General features: G+C 37.9%; 1 protein-coding gene across 3 annotated transcripts in view; it reads left to right on the top strand.

The window, feature by feature from the left end:
* LOC135114892 (gamma-secretase subunit Aph-1-like) overlaps window positions 1-13029 on the top strand; it is a 28904-nt gene extending 15875 nt beyond the window's left edge. Inside the window, exons 5-7 of one of the 3 annotated variants that reach the window (XM_064031112.1) lie at window positions 3088-3289; window positions 5088-5142; window positions 10214-13029. In XM_064031112.1, coding sequence (XP_063887182.1) covers window positions 3088-3289; window positions 5088-5113 — 228 coding nt within the window. In that variant the 3' untranslated portion in view covers window positions 5114-5142; window positions 10214-13029. Of the gene's footprint in view, window positions 1-3087; window positions 3292-5087; window positions 5164-10213 lie in introns of all 3 variants that reach the window. The other 2 variants (XM_064031111.1, XM_064031113.1) reach the window with 2 other exon arrangements.
* The last annotated feature ends 3029 nt before the right edge of the window (window positions 13030-16058 follow it).

The following is a 16058-nucleotide window of genomic DNA, read 5'->3' as shown; positions in this document are numbered from 1 at the left end:
CTGTGATTTATGTGGAACCAGCAAGGAAAGTAGACATTCACTATGAATGACACGAACTCCCTCAGCCTGGCAAGGAGGTTGCCCTGCAGCCTGTGTTTATGGCACCACCAGTCACAGAACAAGTTAGCTATGGTGATCCATCAGCTATGTCCTGTCTTGCCAACTGTCAGAGCTGTGAGATCCTTATCCATCTCACCACGTCTGACAGCCTTGGTGATCCGGTAGGCATAGTGTTGATCAGTGGAGAGATCTTTAACTACATCCTCTGGAAGATCAGGAAGACTTGTCTCTCCTGGGATGGCAGGGAAGGTGAGAGTCCTCTCAAGAGAGCTGATAGTTGGTAGCAGCTTTCCCTGTCCTAGCTGCTGGTCTTCCCATCTCTATTGCTGATGAGCTTCCTCAGCTTCAGCTCGTTGGTGTGGAGCTGACACACGATCCAGAACAATCTTCTCTCTAAGTATTCTTCCAAGAAGTGGAACATCCCACCCTTGTATCCAGTGTTACTGTTGGTGCTATCTCCAGCGATGAACTCCAGGGTGTCAGAGACTCCATACTTGACGCACCACTCAAAGACCTGGAGAGCTAGAGCCTGGGATGATGACATGGTGGAGTTGTCAGGGACCTTTTCTTTGATGAAGTGGTCGAGGAAGCTGCCATCTCCATCCATCATGGTGTAGATGTCTTTCTTCTAGGTGGAGGTGTATAACTTGTTGGTGTCCTCATTGAAATCACAAACCATGATGTTGGTGATTCTCGAATCTATCATGATGGCCTTGACTTCCTCTTCTAATATCTCCTTCTCCTTAGCCATCACCTTTCTCATCACATCTTTCTTAGCTCTGTGAATCTTCTTGGGATCAACAGCGAGGTACTCACTTCCAGCTGGCAGAACCTCAGCAGCTATCAGGTCCTGGATAAACCCAGAGGTGATGGCAGCAGCTTGTCTGTTGGATGCTTCAGTCCTTATGGTGGCTAGAGCAGTGTTCAGAATCTTCACCCTGTTTCTCTTCTTCACAGTTTCCTCAGCTGTACCCTCAGGTATTGCTCCAGTGTTCTGTTCTCATAGTGAGAGCTCAGTCTCGGCATCCCTCCAGTCATCTGTCTCCTCTTGCCATGCCTTCTTCTTGTTTGCTGTAGCCTTCTTGGTCATGTCCTTTTCTTTTCTTTCAGCAGCCTTCTGTTGTCTCATGTTCTTTGTGACATCAATGCCCACCATCATCATGGAGGCCGTCTGCTCAAGAGGATATTTAATCCTCATGGTCATCACGAAAGCCAACTCCAGCTTCAGAATCCTCTTCTCTTACATTTACAGTCTGTCAGATGTGCCCCCTCCTGACAACCCTCACACCCTGACTCAGAGCAGGGGAGGATCTTGTGACTGCAAGAAGCGATGTTGAAAAGGAGGTCAAGTTTCTCCTGGAAGACCTTCCTATTCTCTCTTTCTTCATCACTCCTCTGTTCCAAGCAAAGTTTTCCAGAGCAGTACAGGCCACCTGGATCTTCTTCTCTATGGACTTGTCTGTGATGATGACTGGAGGACTGAACTGAGAATTTGCCAACAATTCACCACCTCTACCCTGACATCTTTGACCAGCTGGCTAATGCCGTAGTTCCTCCTGTCCACATCCTCCTCCAGTAATTTCTTCTCCTGTATGTAGATGCCATGCTTCAGGACACCCCGGAGGGTAGGCAGCTTGGTATGGCTCATGGGTTCTCCTGGACCTGTCACATCAGCCAGGCTTGTGCTAGACTCATACCTGGTCTTGGGACTCATCCTCACTCAAGATTACACTCTGAAAAGAAACAATACACATTTAAAACATAAATTCAAACTACAAAAGGTCTACTAACTACAAATTTAAAACCAGTCATTTTGTGCAGAAAGGGTCAAATTCCACCAAAAATGTTAGTTTTCAATTGAAAAAGGGGGTAGGTAAATGAAAGCCAAATCCTTATTTTGCTTTTGTCTCTGGTTTAGGACATCCAAATACAACTTGAAATCATAGGGCCGTCTCATTTATCATATTTTCACGTCTTGACACAACCTAATGTCCACTTACATTGATGATGTAAGGTGTTCAAAATTTCCATTATTGACATGTTTTTGTATATATTTAAAAAATGATGTTCCATTGTTACCTCCATTATGCCATGACTGGTTGTGAATGCCCTTCATGCATAAGAAGAAATCTTAGCCACTCATCTTAACCTATCATAGTCTTTTGCTACCTTTTTTCTTCCATATTTTTTAATGTGTTCTGAGGAAAGCAGAATGGATGGTGTGGCAAGAGTGAACTAGTTGTGCCATCAGTCCTGATATGCTTGTGCAACTGACCAACATACCAGGATGGTCACTAAGAATCTGTCCTCTTCCCATCTAGAGATCTAGGAGCTAAGATGGATTTTTAATTTAGTGTCATGGAATGTTTGAGGATGTATGTATGTGTTGGTGCATTGTTTGGGTGGCTATGAGAGGGTAAAGAAGCAGTTGTCTTGTCTATTTCAGTTTGAAAGAGGGACATCAGCCTGGTGTGTAGATATATCTATGTACATTTTGCACATATGTGGAAGTGGCAGGTCAAGCCTAGAAACTGCAATAAAGATTTGTAAATATATTAGCCAGTTTAGTTTAGAAGACATCTTTATACTCCTCTGTTTGAAATAGGTTAGTCATAGAAAGAGGAAGAAACAGAAACACGCAGAGAGTTTCAGATGTTACCAGTAAATAAGCCATTTGTTGTTATAGATGATCTTCAGACTTCTTAAAGTCAACTGTTTTAATCAGAATATAGTAAATTAGAGGGCTGAGTAACTAAGATGATTTTTAACCCTTTACAAAAAATATATCTACATAATAAAGACTTCTAATGGTATCCTGAAAATAATTAAGCTGATGCTGTGTTTCAATTAGTCTATGTTTGGATTTGATTTTGTGGAACTAAAAGTTTATGGCAATAAATTTACATACTATGTGTGGTTGTGGAAGGCTAACATCTGACTTTGTGAATTTAGATTTGTGTGTGTAAATTTTGATGTGCAGTTCAGCTCCGATGATAATGATAATAATAATGATATTCTGCCTTCCAGACTCTTTTGAACCCAAGGTACTCTATCACACTGCCAACAGTGTGGATTCTTACTGTGCTATCTGGGGTGTTTGCCTTCATTGTGGCTGGTGGCTCTCACAGGACTATCCAGGCTGCCATTAAGGGTACCACCACCATCACCTCCTCCACCAGGGTCCTTGAAGTCAACGTTAATGAAGGAGCAGACAATTCCTCTAGTGCAGGTGTAATGTGAATGTTTTGCCTTTATTACAAACACATACATACACACACACACACACACACACACACACACACACACACACACACACACACACACACACACACACACACACACACACACACACACACACACACACACACACACACACACACTCTGTCATCTTGATTTTTTATTTTTTTATTTATTTATTTTTTTATTTTATTTATTTTATTTTTTTGTAAACCACAGTGCTTCTCAGTTACGATAGACTTTGGAGGAAAAACAGCAGAAACAGGCAATACACCAATGCCTCCTAGTCATAGTTAGCTGGCTTGTTACTCCCCAAATTTACAACAGTGAAAATGCTTTTGTGACAGCTGCTATCAGGATGTCATTTATTTTTCTACTACTATAAAGTATTAAGATTGACCTCCAATGGGTGCCGAAAATACTGGGACCTAGCCTCATTTTGTCAAGCAAATGCGCAGTCCCTGTTTTTATTGCGCCAAAATTCGTATAAGCTGATATGACGTCACATATCAGTATCTGGCAAGTCAGGAACCCTCACTGAGTATTTAAGGGATGCTGGCTAACATGTCAGTGCCTGTCTATACATGGTATGATGAGGTTTATGTGCCCATTCACTTTCTCTCTCTCTCTCTCTCTCTCTCTCTCTCTCTCTCTCTCTCTCTCTCTCTCTCTCTCTCTCTCTCTCTCTCTCTCTCTCTCTCTCTCTCTCTCTCTCTCTCTCTCTCTCTCTCTCTCTCTCTCTCTCTCTCTCTCCATTTTTTGCCTTCTTTGTTGCTGCTCCAGACCCAACCCAGCAGGTCAGGATGGGTCCCACACAACTAACTGATGTGGAAAAAAGCCCATATTCTTGCTGTTTGGGAGGAGAAAGTCCCGATTAAAGAAATAATGAGAGGACAAGGAGAGGGAAGTCCACTATCATGCACCTGCATGCTACCGTGTGTGAGATGCCACCTAATGCCACACCCCAATATAGAAAGCATCCTGAAAGGTCAAGGAAGACCACTCACTGACCACCTTCTCATGCTAGCTGTGAACAGAAACCCTAGGATGACAGCAATATATCTCAAGAAACTCTATCCCAAACTCCTTAAAGATATCGTCATTCACATCTTCCAACATTGCTTCTATCATCACCTTGGCATACTGAGTTGTGTGGCAGCATGCAAACCCCTACTGACTGGCACAATGCAGTATAAGCTTTTTGGTAAAGAGCACAAGAACTGGTGTGTGGCAGACTGGCAGAAGGCTCTCTGGTCTAATGAGAGCAGTTTTTCAAGTTGTGACATCCCACAGACTGTGTGTGTGTGTGTGTGTGTGTGTGTGTGTGTGTGTGTGTGTGTGTGTGTGTGTGTGTGTGTGTAAGACCCCCCCCCATTCAGATGTAATCAGTACAACCCCAGTTACACCATTAAAACAGTGAAGCATAGTGCTTGCTGTTAGCTAGCATTCCTCAGATACTCAGTGACAGTTCCTGACTTGCCAGATACTGATACATGTCATATCAGCTTATATGAATTTGGGTGCAATAAAAACAGGGACCACATGTTTGCCGGCCAAAATGAGGCTTGGTCCCAACATTTTCAGCACCCATTTTATAAACCAGGGAAAGTAAGGTTAAGGTGCTAATCAACCATAAATGTTCCAGGGATTACATAAGACATCTAAAAATGCTTTCAGTACACTGGAAAAATTAATGAGATCTTGAATGCTTACAAGGAGTAATGTAGTCTGGTCATGAGCTGGTAGAGGGCCTTAATATTGATTATGTTAACATTATGGTGGTTCTACAGCACTCCTCTCTGCTGAGCGTTCATGAAGAATGGTGATGCTGCTTCTGATGTTGAGGTATTTGCTGAACAAAGCAAGGTCGGTCAGTAGTTGGAAATTACCATACATCCAAGACTCCATTTCAGTTGTACTTTGCCTCACTTTAGTTGTCAAAATACAAAATATGTGTCCTTATATATCTTCTTTTCTTTTTTTTACTTACAGAATTCTGTTAGGAAAGCATGGAGGTCTGGTGATAGTGAACTTTACCAAATGTCTTATTCAATTTTATATTTACAAAATAAGTCAGTAATGGAAGCTAAGTATTAGATGACATAAGTGCTGAAGCAGAATTTCACTGGTATAAAGTTGTCATCATCATTTTGGAAGGTTACTTGCTTATTTACATGTGATTCCTTATTTTCTTTTCTCCAATACATATTGATTGTGTTAATTTTTATTTATTTATTTATTTTTATTTATTTTATTTATTATTTATTTTTTATTATTTATTTATTTTTTTTTATCAATTTATTTATTTATTTTTACTCAATATAGTGTACTGGACAGACTACTACAGCAAACTGTAGGTATGAACTTGGCCTGAGTGTGTACCTTGTTCTTGTTTGTCCATTGAACCTACATTAAGTTCTAGTGGAAGACATTCAAAATCTCATGCCAAACTAACTTCAGACTAATATTTGTGTTCATAATTTTTAAATGATGTAGCATGTAGCAGAGTGGGATTCCACACATGATAAATGTGTGGAATCCCACTCTGCTACATGCACAGAAATAGGACTAAAATGTTTAGTTTTCTGTTGTAGGGGATTATGATTCTCAACCATGTCATATGCTTTCTCTGTTCTTCATCTTTATTACATCAGAGGATGGTACTAGGGTGGACCCACTCCATGTCCATTTTCTTATTCTCCATGTGGTGATTTTAATTCACAAGTGAACTTGATATGCTTCTTAGAGCTGGCTGTGTTTCTGTCGTGTGAGGATGCAAGGTGACAGCTGGTGTGAAAATTGATAGATTTAGTTCTAGGATATTGAGATGCATTATTCCAACCAACCATTCAGCACCAGTTCTTACCATTATATGGGTTTAGTTTGGCCACATTTGTCCTTATATGTTTTGCAGGTATCCTTTTATGACTGATTGGCAGTTACAGTGTAGAACCATATGACTCGTCCTGTAGCAATACATGGTATTGATTATTTTCTCATTGTGCTAAACTTCTTTGTTGTAACAGTTAATTGGTACAAGCATTTTACGCTTTCTTCTATTTTTCCACCATTGGTTCACTTTAGTAAGGCATTCTTATTAATTCCATGTACCGTAACAATACACAGTACAACTGAATTGGAGGCTTGGGTAAGCTCAACAAGGATTGCCTCTTTTAGCACCATGCTTAGTAATAATTTTGATAACTCCTCAGTCAAACTTGTATATTTTATAAATGCTTACAATGACAGCATGAATGCTTGTTCTCTACCTCCCATATATAATATATATATATATATATATATATATATATATATATATATATATATATATATATATATATATATATATATATATGTATAACATATTGTATCAAAATGCTGGGATGGAACTTGATTGACTTTTTTTCAATGATACATTTTATGTAAAAAAAAATCATGTATGAATCATGGATCTTAAATATACTTTTCCTTCATTCATGTAAATCCTCATACATCATTGTTATTGGGAAGTTGAGTTTGATGGTCATACAAGACTTTCCTTTAATGTGTCATTTGCAAGACTGCATAATGAACAGGGTTGGGTATAACTTTGCCTATTTGCAGCAATATCTTCCAGTGTCAGCAGATGTTACATCAAAGTTTTTGTATGTTTGGTCACTTTATCCTGTTTATCAGAATTTCACTGTTCAAATTATCCAGTACTATGATGATATCATAATGTAAGAGATAGTATGCCATGATAATTGAAGACTTGTTCTCAAAAGCATACCGAAGGTGTGTGTGTGTTTGTGTTGAGAATTTCTCACGCCTCCACCCAGAGACTTGGTTGAGTGAGAAACTGTCAATCTTAATGAACTCCTGTTATTCCAGTAGCTCCTGTTTATATACTTACTTAACATCAAAGATGTGCATGCTTAAGCATTTTATGTGAAAATCCAAATTTTAAGTTTCAAAAATATGATAACAGCACAGAAATGACAGAATGGGGTTTGACTGGTTGTGTGCTTGCTGCATCTGTTTGAATTACTCATTCTGTGTTCTTTGTTATTGCTTAACTGTATTAACCAGTGTTACATATCAAGATTAGTTTGAGTGAAGCCTTTGTGAAAGTAGATGAGTGAAGCATTATTTTTTTCATTGATCTATTGTTCATAATAACACAAAAAATCTATGACCTTCTCTTGTATTACTGGTTTTCATAACATAGTACAGAATTAATATAACACTTTAGTTGGATTTGAATTTATTTATTTATAAGAAAGCTTTAATAAATCTTTGTTTGCAGTGTTGTGAATGTGTTTTGGGGTGCTATGTCTGTTATAAGAATTCATCTTTGGCATTCAATTCATGAAGTGATGATAATGAATCAGATTTTGTGATAAAGAAAAGAAAAAAAAAGGAAAGGCCTGAATTATTATGGTTTGTATTTCACACACTAGAATCAGTATATTGTGGCAGTCATGAGCATCCTGAAGAGAAATTCTTTAATGCAAGTTATAGTAGCTGCAAGCTAAGCTAATCTAAAAGCCGGACCTCCTGCCTCTCCCTCTTTCAGTGGCACAGCTGACTGGTATACTCATAATGGTTTTGCCACTTTCCTAAACATTCATATCTAAGATATTCTTAACTACCACACTAGTTATCTCTTAAGTTTTTTTTTTTTTTTTTTTTTTTTTTTTTTTTTTTTTTTTCATCAGTAGAAAATAATAATGTAAAAGCATCAACCCTCCAGAAACATATATTATTTGCATAAACTTGTCAACACACTCCACTGGGGCTTGTATCATCAGTCATATGGATGAATTTATGTGAATACAAAATTGTGGTCATAAGAAGAGGAAGGTCAGCTGATTGCTCCAGTAGTTTGCCACCTGTGTGTGCTCCTGCTGAGTCTGACACAATGAGTTCAGTGAAATTTGCCTTTAATATTACCTTGCTTATCATTTCATGATATGAGGTTGAGGTTAGTCTTGATAAAACTGTGTGGACCCTGAGAGTGGCTTGCCACCGCAAATTAAGATGTTACTTTGGAGTTATATCTTTCATTTTTATTTTTTATTTTTTATTTATTTTATTATTTTTTTATCTGCAAATATGTGAACTTGTGAATGTTGAACCATGAATAGGCAGGGAGCACTATGTTGATTTGTCTCCATAATTTTTTTTTGATGTTTAATACTGGGATATTATTATTATTATTTTCCTCTTGATACTAAAGAAAAATCAGCTTAAGAGAAGGCTAATTGATAAGATAGTTAGAAATACCTTAATGTAAAAATTTGGGGGGAAGTGGCAAGACTTTTTTTTTGGCTCCCCCATTGGAAAGGGGAGGCCAGGCCTGGCTGCTAGATCAACTCACCCTGCAGTGACTAATTATATCAAAGAAGCAATCTCTCTCTCTCTCTCTCTCTCTCTCTCTCTCTCTCTCTCTCTCTCTCTCTCTCTCTCTCTCTCTCTCTCTCTCTCTCTCTCTCTCTCTCTCTCTCTCTCTCTCTCTCTCTCTCTCTCTCTCTCTCTCTCTCTCTCTCTCTCTCTCTCTCTCTCTCTCTCTCTCTGAAATGAGGCTGACCCCTGATGATTTTAGGCTTATGTTTTTCCACATTTTTAGGCTTATTTCCCTGAACGCATTTATAGTTGAAATCTTAAGTCAAAATGATGAGGCAATAGCTTTATGGCTTTATTTTATATAATTTTATTTATTTATTTATTATTTTTTTCAGTTTTATAAATTTTATTTTTTTATTTTCTTATTTATTTATTTATTTATTTATTATTTTTTTGTTTATATTTATCTATTTATTTTTTGTATTTTTATTTATTTATTTATTTTTTATTTAATTTATTTTTTATTTTTTATTTATTTATTTATTTATTTATTTATTTTTTTTTTTTACTGATCTCATTCTTATAGCAGATGAGCAGAAGTATTTTCTGGTGTTATGACATACAGAATTATTAGTCTTCAACACTCATAATAATTAGTACTTGAATCTACTGATGGCCATCTGCTCTTATTTTGCTACTGCTAACAAGTTTTGTAAATAGTCATATGTGAACAGTTCAGTTTTGGAAAGGTATCATAGTATTGACATTAAATGGTTTGTGGATTAACAGGTCACAAGATCTATAGCTGTCTTGCTACCATAAACAACCACTTACCTATTACACAACTGGCATCTTGGTATTTGTGTGGCAGGTGAAGGACTACACAATTTATCCTCACCTATAGAATTCCTGTGTTGCTTATCCTTGTGGTCTGTGGATGGAAAGGGAAGCTGCACTCATAAGTATCAAATAAAAGTCAGAGATAAAAGGAAATTAGATTGAGTTACATAAATCATGATTCCAATGCTCCACTCTCTCATTCCAGGACTGATATCATCTGTCAAAGACTTTCCCTGTCCCCATATTATAGTTGTATGGGAGTTGACAGTAGATGATTAAATGTCCTTACTAGTCTATAGACAAGGAATTAAGCATCCTGTGAAATGTAGTGTGAGGAATTGCTATTTTGATGCTGATCCATAATTACTCTTTCTCTAAGGAGACAGACTTGTATCAAGTGACTGATGTTAAAGATTGCTGAGAAACTAACGCTAACTGGTTTTTATAATAAATATGTATGATGGGAATAATTCCAAATCTGATTTATTTATGAAAATTTCCCTGTGGTTGTGTTGCAGTTCCATGTTGTAAGTATGGCATACTTCATGATCACATGAATATTTTGTGTTCATCCCTTTTGTTGTTACTTTGGCTATGGAAGTCAGTTCATGAAATAACCTCTACAGTCACCTGTGCATGCTGTGGGTGCAGTGAAGATTCACACCATTTTGTACTGCTGTCAATATTGCATTACAAATTTTCACAAATTATCCACTTTGTTTATATGGCTTATTTTTTTTTTCTCTTGCAGAAACAGCATTATGACTATCACCTATAAGGAGAACCATTTAGTGCCACAGGTGAAGAGAGTGTTCCAAGCAGGTGACATTAACCTTAATGTATGTGCTGTGCTGTCTATAATAGACTCTGAGCTTTGAAGTAACATTGGTAAAAAAAAGCATCTGAGAAAGAAAATATTATGTCAGAATATGACACAATAGAAAATGTGATCTTGGGTAGTTTATTCAGATCCAGATTAATATCTGTGAGGTGGTGGGATTGCTGCTCTTCAGTCAGTGTAAACTAATTGCATCTGTGTTGTGTAGGAATTGTTATCTACAAGGTGTCTCAGGAGGAAAGTCACTTATTCTCAGATTTGAGAATTTGAGATTCTAAGTTAGGAATGTTCTATGGTCAAATGTTTTTAATGCCAGTGCACTAAGAATTGACAAGGGGAAGAGGGAAAAGAGAGGGCAGCAGTGATGTATGTGAGTATCATGAGGATGTAACTTTATTACACACCAAGATTTTCATAAATAAAGGCATAATTTAATTTAAAAAAAAGTGTTTCGTTGCAGCAAGTAATAGTTAAAACATAATTGTCATATGGCAATGTCAACCAACTGGACATTGTGGGGATGGCACATGTGTAGCCACCTGCTACTGATGTGCGTTCATCCTGTAACATCTAAACCATGGCATTAAAAAGCATTTTATGACTTTGAATGACTTGCTCTTTCATTTCTGAGAATGCATTCCTTTTCTCCTGGGACACCCTGTATATGTACCATAATGTCACTGTAAAGACAATGTGATTTTGTGCATTATGTTTGAATCTTGCATAATATATATTTTTCTGTAAAAAAACCCCCACACCTTTATTGTGGTAAGATCAAGGCCTGGAGTTTCATTATGAATTTGAGAGGTAAACTTTTGTTGCAATCATTAAGATTGCAACAGTTAAATTAAGTTAAATTACCTGAAAAAGTACCAGCATGCAGCTTAAAATTTTTTCATTCATTGCAAATTAATATAAACTTGACTTTGTATATCAAAATCTTGTATGGTTACATTTGGTATACAGTGTATGGTTAAGATTTACATTTACAGGGTATATATTTATATATAGCTAGTGAGTGTAGTTGTAACAGTCTTCTTTGCTAATGTATACATTTTTTGTATGTATGTATGTGCATTTTGTGTCATGTGTGTACAATGGCTTTTCCCTGCACTCTGTGGGCTGCATTGGCTGCATCCCAGGGAGACTATGTAGGAGAGTACTTTTATTTATTTATTTATTTTATTTTATTTTATTTATTTATTTATTTTTTTTAAGGAGGGACACTGGCCAAGGGCAACAAAAATACAATTAAAAAAAAAAAGCCCATTGAGATACTGGTCCCCGATTAGGGTCCGAAGCGGTAGTAAAGAAATGAAGGATAAGTGTCTTGAAACCTCAATCTTGAAAGAATCCAAGTCATTGGAAGGTGGAAATACAGAAGCAAGCAGGGAGTTCCAGAGTTCCAGAGTATCTGACAGTTTCTCCTTGGTCATGGCCAGCTGTTGGCTCACTTTTGTAAACAGTTCCATCTCCAGCTTGATCTCCAGTGTTCTGATGTGGGTGATCTCAGTAATCTCCTGGGTCTGAGCCTCCATGGGGGCCTGCGTCAGAACAATGGAGAAGATGATGGAAAAGAAACACATTGGTGTAGAGTTTCATGTATATTAACAAGAAAGTGACAGGAGAGTACAAAGGTAGCATATAGAACTTGGGAATGGTGTGTAAGTTCCTGTGTTACTGGCAGACACAGCTCACAGCACAGAGAAAAACTATTGTACATACATGACAAAATACACATGTATATACATACAAAATAAATATACCTCAGCCTAAAGGGCTATCACATAGTTGTGATGAGTGAAAGTATACTTGATCTGTATACATTTAGATTTTTTACATTTATCTTGTAAATCTCCGGGGTTTTCAAAATATGAAATGTGGTTAAGGAGTTAAGGAATATAAATTTACACATATATAGTGAGATATAAAGCATTAGGTAATTTTATACTTAGCAAAGATTGAGTGTGACCAAATCTTATTAGCTGAGTATGAGACTTTGGCAGTAAGTGTACCAGTTAATGCAGGACAAAATGGAATGGAATTTTACTTTGACAGGAGATGAAGTTTAAATAAATGCCAATAAAAAAAAGTAAGGAAATTTATCAGGAAATGAGGAAGTTTTCCATTACAAGATAGCAATAGTCTCTTGATAAGACTCTTATTAACCACTTCAGGCTAATCATAGATTTGTCTGTAGTGTTGTATGTAAATTTTTATTGTGTAGAAAGTTATATGTGTCAGTGGTACAAAAGTAGTTACACTCCAGCAACTTAATTTCTGTAATGAACATTTTATATGCATGTATTATGCACAGAATCGGTCATAATGGTGAATGTGACAGGTAATTCTTGGTGCACTGGAAGGCAGCATTGGCCAAAGACTTTATATCTGGAACTGACTGACTAGAAATATGAGGGTGCACTTTTGGACTTCTTCAAACTTATCTGGAATTGACTGACTAGAAATGTGAGGGTGCTCTTTTAGACTTCTTCAAACTTATGCTTTAACTTTTCCATATGCTGTAATTATACAGTTTTTAAATAACTCTACTTACAGTACCTTACTGTCAAACAAATTTAATTCTCAAGTTGGACACAATGAATTATGACAGAGGTACTGTACTTAACAATGTTTTTTTTTTAAAAGCATACTGAAACCTCTATTAAACATCCTTTATTTCAAATGATTGTTATTTTTGCTACATTATAATAAAGTTATAAGTAAGATTTTAATTGTATTTAATATCAGAGAAAATTTCTGCTAGTTGGGTTCTGAATACAGTTGTGTTTACAGGTGATTAGACGTGATGGTACAAAATGAGTGACTTACAGAAGCTAAATGTGTTTGATAGTGTGTTGAAAAGGCAGATATTGAAGGTGAATACATATAAGGTAAAGGAGGATAATGGTGTTTGAAAGAAATAAAAGTAAAGTGATTGACTTAGAGAAGTGGCTCCCAAACTGGGCAGTGCAACCCCATTAGGGAGCCTGTGGCATTCCTGAAGGATGCATGATTTGGGTGAGCCTTTGCTGTAGAATTTTCACTGGTGAGCCTTAAATTATGAATAGCCATTCTTCATTCTGCAAGAAATTGTTCTATATAAAGTCCATAATATTAACTTTCAGCTATTTTAAATACTATATGTATTGATGAATAATCCTCTAAGAATTCATCTGGATCAGTAATTATAAACAATTACTTATGGCACTCCTAATACTTAGGTATGTATATGTTAGTGATGTATTGGATCTCTATCTCTGCATCCACAACCATGGAGCATCTGCAATGAAAATACTATCCACATTACAATCTGCATCCAGAAATACTGATATTTTAGCATCCACAGTCTTATCCGCAACCACACTAGTATATGAGATACCAATATCTAGCTCCACCTCTGCATATATGGAACTCTAAAATTTAGTTTCCAATCCATCATATATATATATATATATATATATATATATATATATATATATATATATATATATATATATATATATATATATATATATATATATATATATATATATAATATTTTTTTTATTAATTGATTAATTAATTAATTTATTTATTTATTTGATTTTGTTTATTTATTTATTTATTTTATTTATTTATTTTTTTTTTTTCTGTGTAAGAGGGCCACTGGTCAAGGGCAGTAAAAATTTAACCCCACAAAAAAAAAAAAAAACTTAAAAGCCCAAAGTGAAGTCAAAAGTCTTTATCAAAGAGAGCCGTGACTGACTGCATGGTACCTTCGTCAGAAGAATTCTTATCTCTTCAGAGACCCATGACTGACTGCTACTATTGTCAGGAGGATTCTTATCCCTTAAGAGTCACTACAGAGACTCTTCTAGACATTCCTAACCTTTTCCAGTGTCTCTCACACCATCCTAACCTCTCTCAAGATCATTCCAGTCTCTCTCAGACCATCATAAGCCATCTCAGCCTCTCAGATCATCCCAAACCATCTCAGCCTCTACAGACCATTTCAGCTGTTCAAGATCATCCCATCAGAAACCATTTCAGCCTCTCTCAGACCATTCCAGACCATCTCAGCTTCTCTCAGACCATCTCAGTCTCAATCAGAACATCCCAAACCATCCCACCCCCTCTCAGACCAACCCAGTCTCTCAGACTATTCCAGATCATCCTAGCCTCTCTCAGACCATCCCAGATCATTCCAGCTTCTCTCAGACCATCCTAGCCTCTCAGACTATCCCAGATCATCCCAGCCTCTCTCAGACCATCTCAGGCCATCCCAGCTTCACTCAGACCATCACAAACCATTACAGCCTCTCAGATCATCCCAAGCTATCCCATCCTCTCTAGACCATCTCAGCCTCTCAAGATCATCCCAGCCTCTCCAGACCATCCCAGCCGCTCAAGATCATCCCAAACTCTCTCAGACCATCAGAAACCATCTCAGCCTCTCTCAGACCATCCCAGACCATCTCAGCTTTTTCAGACCATCCCAGCCTCACTCAGACCATTCCAAACCATTTCAACCTCTCCCAGACCAACTCAGCCTCTTTCAGACCATCCCAGCCTCTCTCAGACCATCCCAAGCCATTCCAGCTTTTCTCAGACCATCCCAAACCATTCCAGCCTCTCTCAGACCATCCTAGATCATCTCAGTCTCTCTCAGACTATCCAAAACAATCCCAGTCTCTCAGGTCATCCCAGACCTTTCCTGCATCTTTCACTCCATCCAGAACCCTTCCAGCCTCTCTCAGACCATTCCAAATCATCCAAATCTCTCTCAGACTATCCAAAACCATCACAAGCTCTCTCAGACCATCTCAAACCATCCCATCCCTTCTCAGACCGTCCCAACCTCTCTCAGACCATCCCAGACCATCCCAGTCTCTCAAACCATCCCAAACCATTCCAACCTCTCAGACCATCCCAGACCATCACAGTCTCTCTCAGACTATCCCAGACCATCCTAAACCATTCCAGCTTTTCTCAGACCATCCCAGCCTCACTCAGACCATCCCAAACCATCCCAGTCTTTCTCAGACCATCCCAGTCTCTCAGACTATCCCAGGCCATCCCAGCCTCTCTCAGACTATCCCAGACCATTCCAGTTTCTCTCAGACCATCCCAGACCATCCCAACCTCTCTCAGACCATCCCAGACCATCCCAACCTCTCTCAGACTATCCCAGGCCATCCCAGCCTCTCTCAGACCATCCCATGCGTTCTCAGACTATCCCAAACCAACCCAGCCTCTCTCAGACCATCCCAGACCATCGCAGCCTCTCTCAGATCATCCCAGACCATCGCAGCCTCTTTCAGACCATTCCAGACCATCGCAGTTTTTCTTAAACTATTCCTTAGCTTCCTTGCCGCTGTTCTGCCAACGCTCCGCCTCACGCTCGCCTCTCGACGGTTGTGTACATCGATTCATTCTTGTCAGAAAATTTCCTGCTTCCTCATGATGAAAACCACCTCTTCCGTGATTTTAGGTTAAGGGACTGCTTTACTCTGAGAAAAGTGTTACATCTCCATTCACCAAATACCAGATAAACTTAGGTCCCACTTATTCACCGCCTTCCTAATGAGTGGCATTCATCTCTCCCTTTATACCTTTCATTGTTTTTTTTTTTTTTTTTGTGCATCTTTCCTTAATCACAAGCCACTAAGATATTTAATATCGTCCGCACTCACTTCGAATCACAATACTAAATAGACAATAGAAAATTATTCTCTATCTTTTTTTCGGATCACCTGAAGATCCGCCACCCCAGCCG

The sequence above is a fragment of the Scylla paramamosain genome, chromosome 28 (assembly GCF_035594125.1).
Source record: "Scylla paramamosain isolate STU-SP2022 chromosome 28, ASM3559412v1, whole genome shotgun sequence".
Lineage (NCBI taxonomy): Eukaryota > Metazoa > Arthropoda > Malacostraca > Decapoda > Portunidae > Scylla > Scylla paramamosain.
The sequence above is the reverse complement of the archived record's forward strand: the minus strand, read 5'-3'. Positions and strand labels throughout refer to the sequence as shown.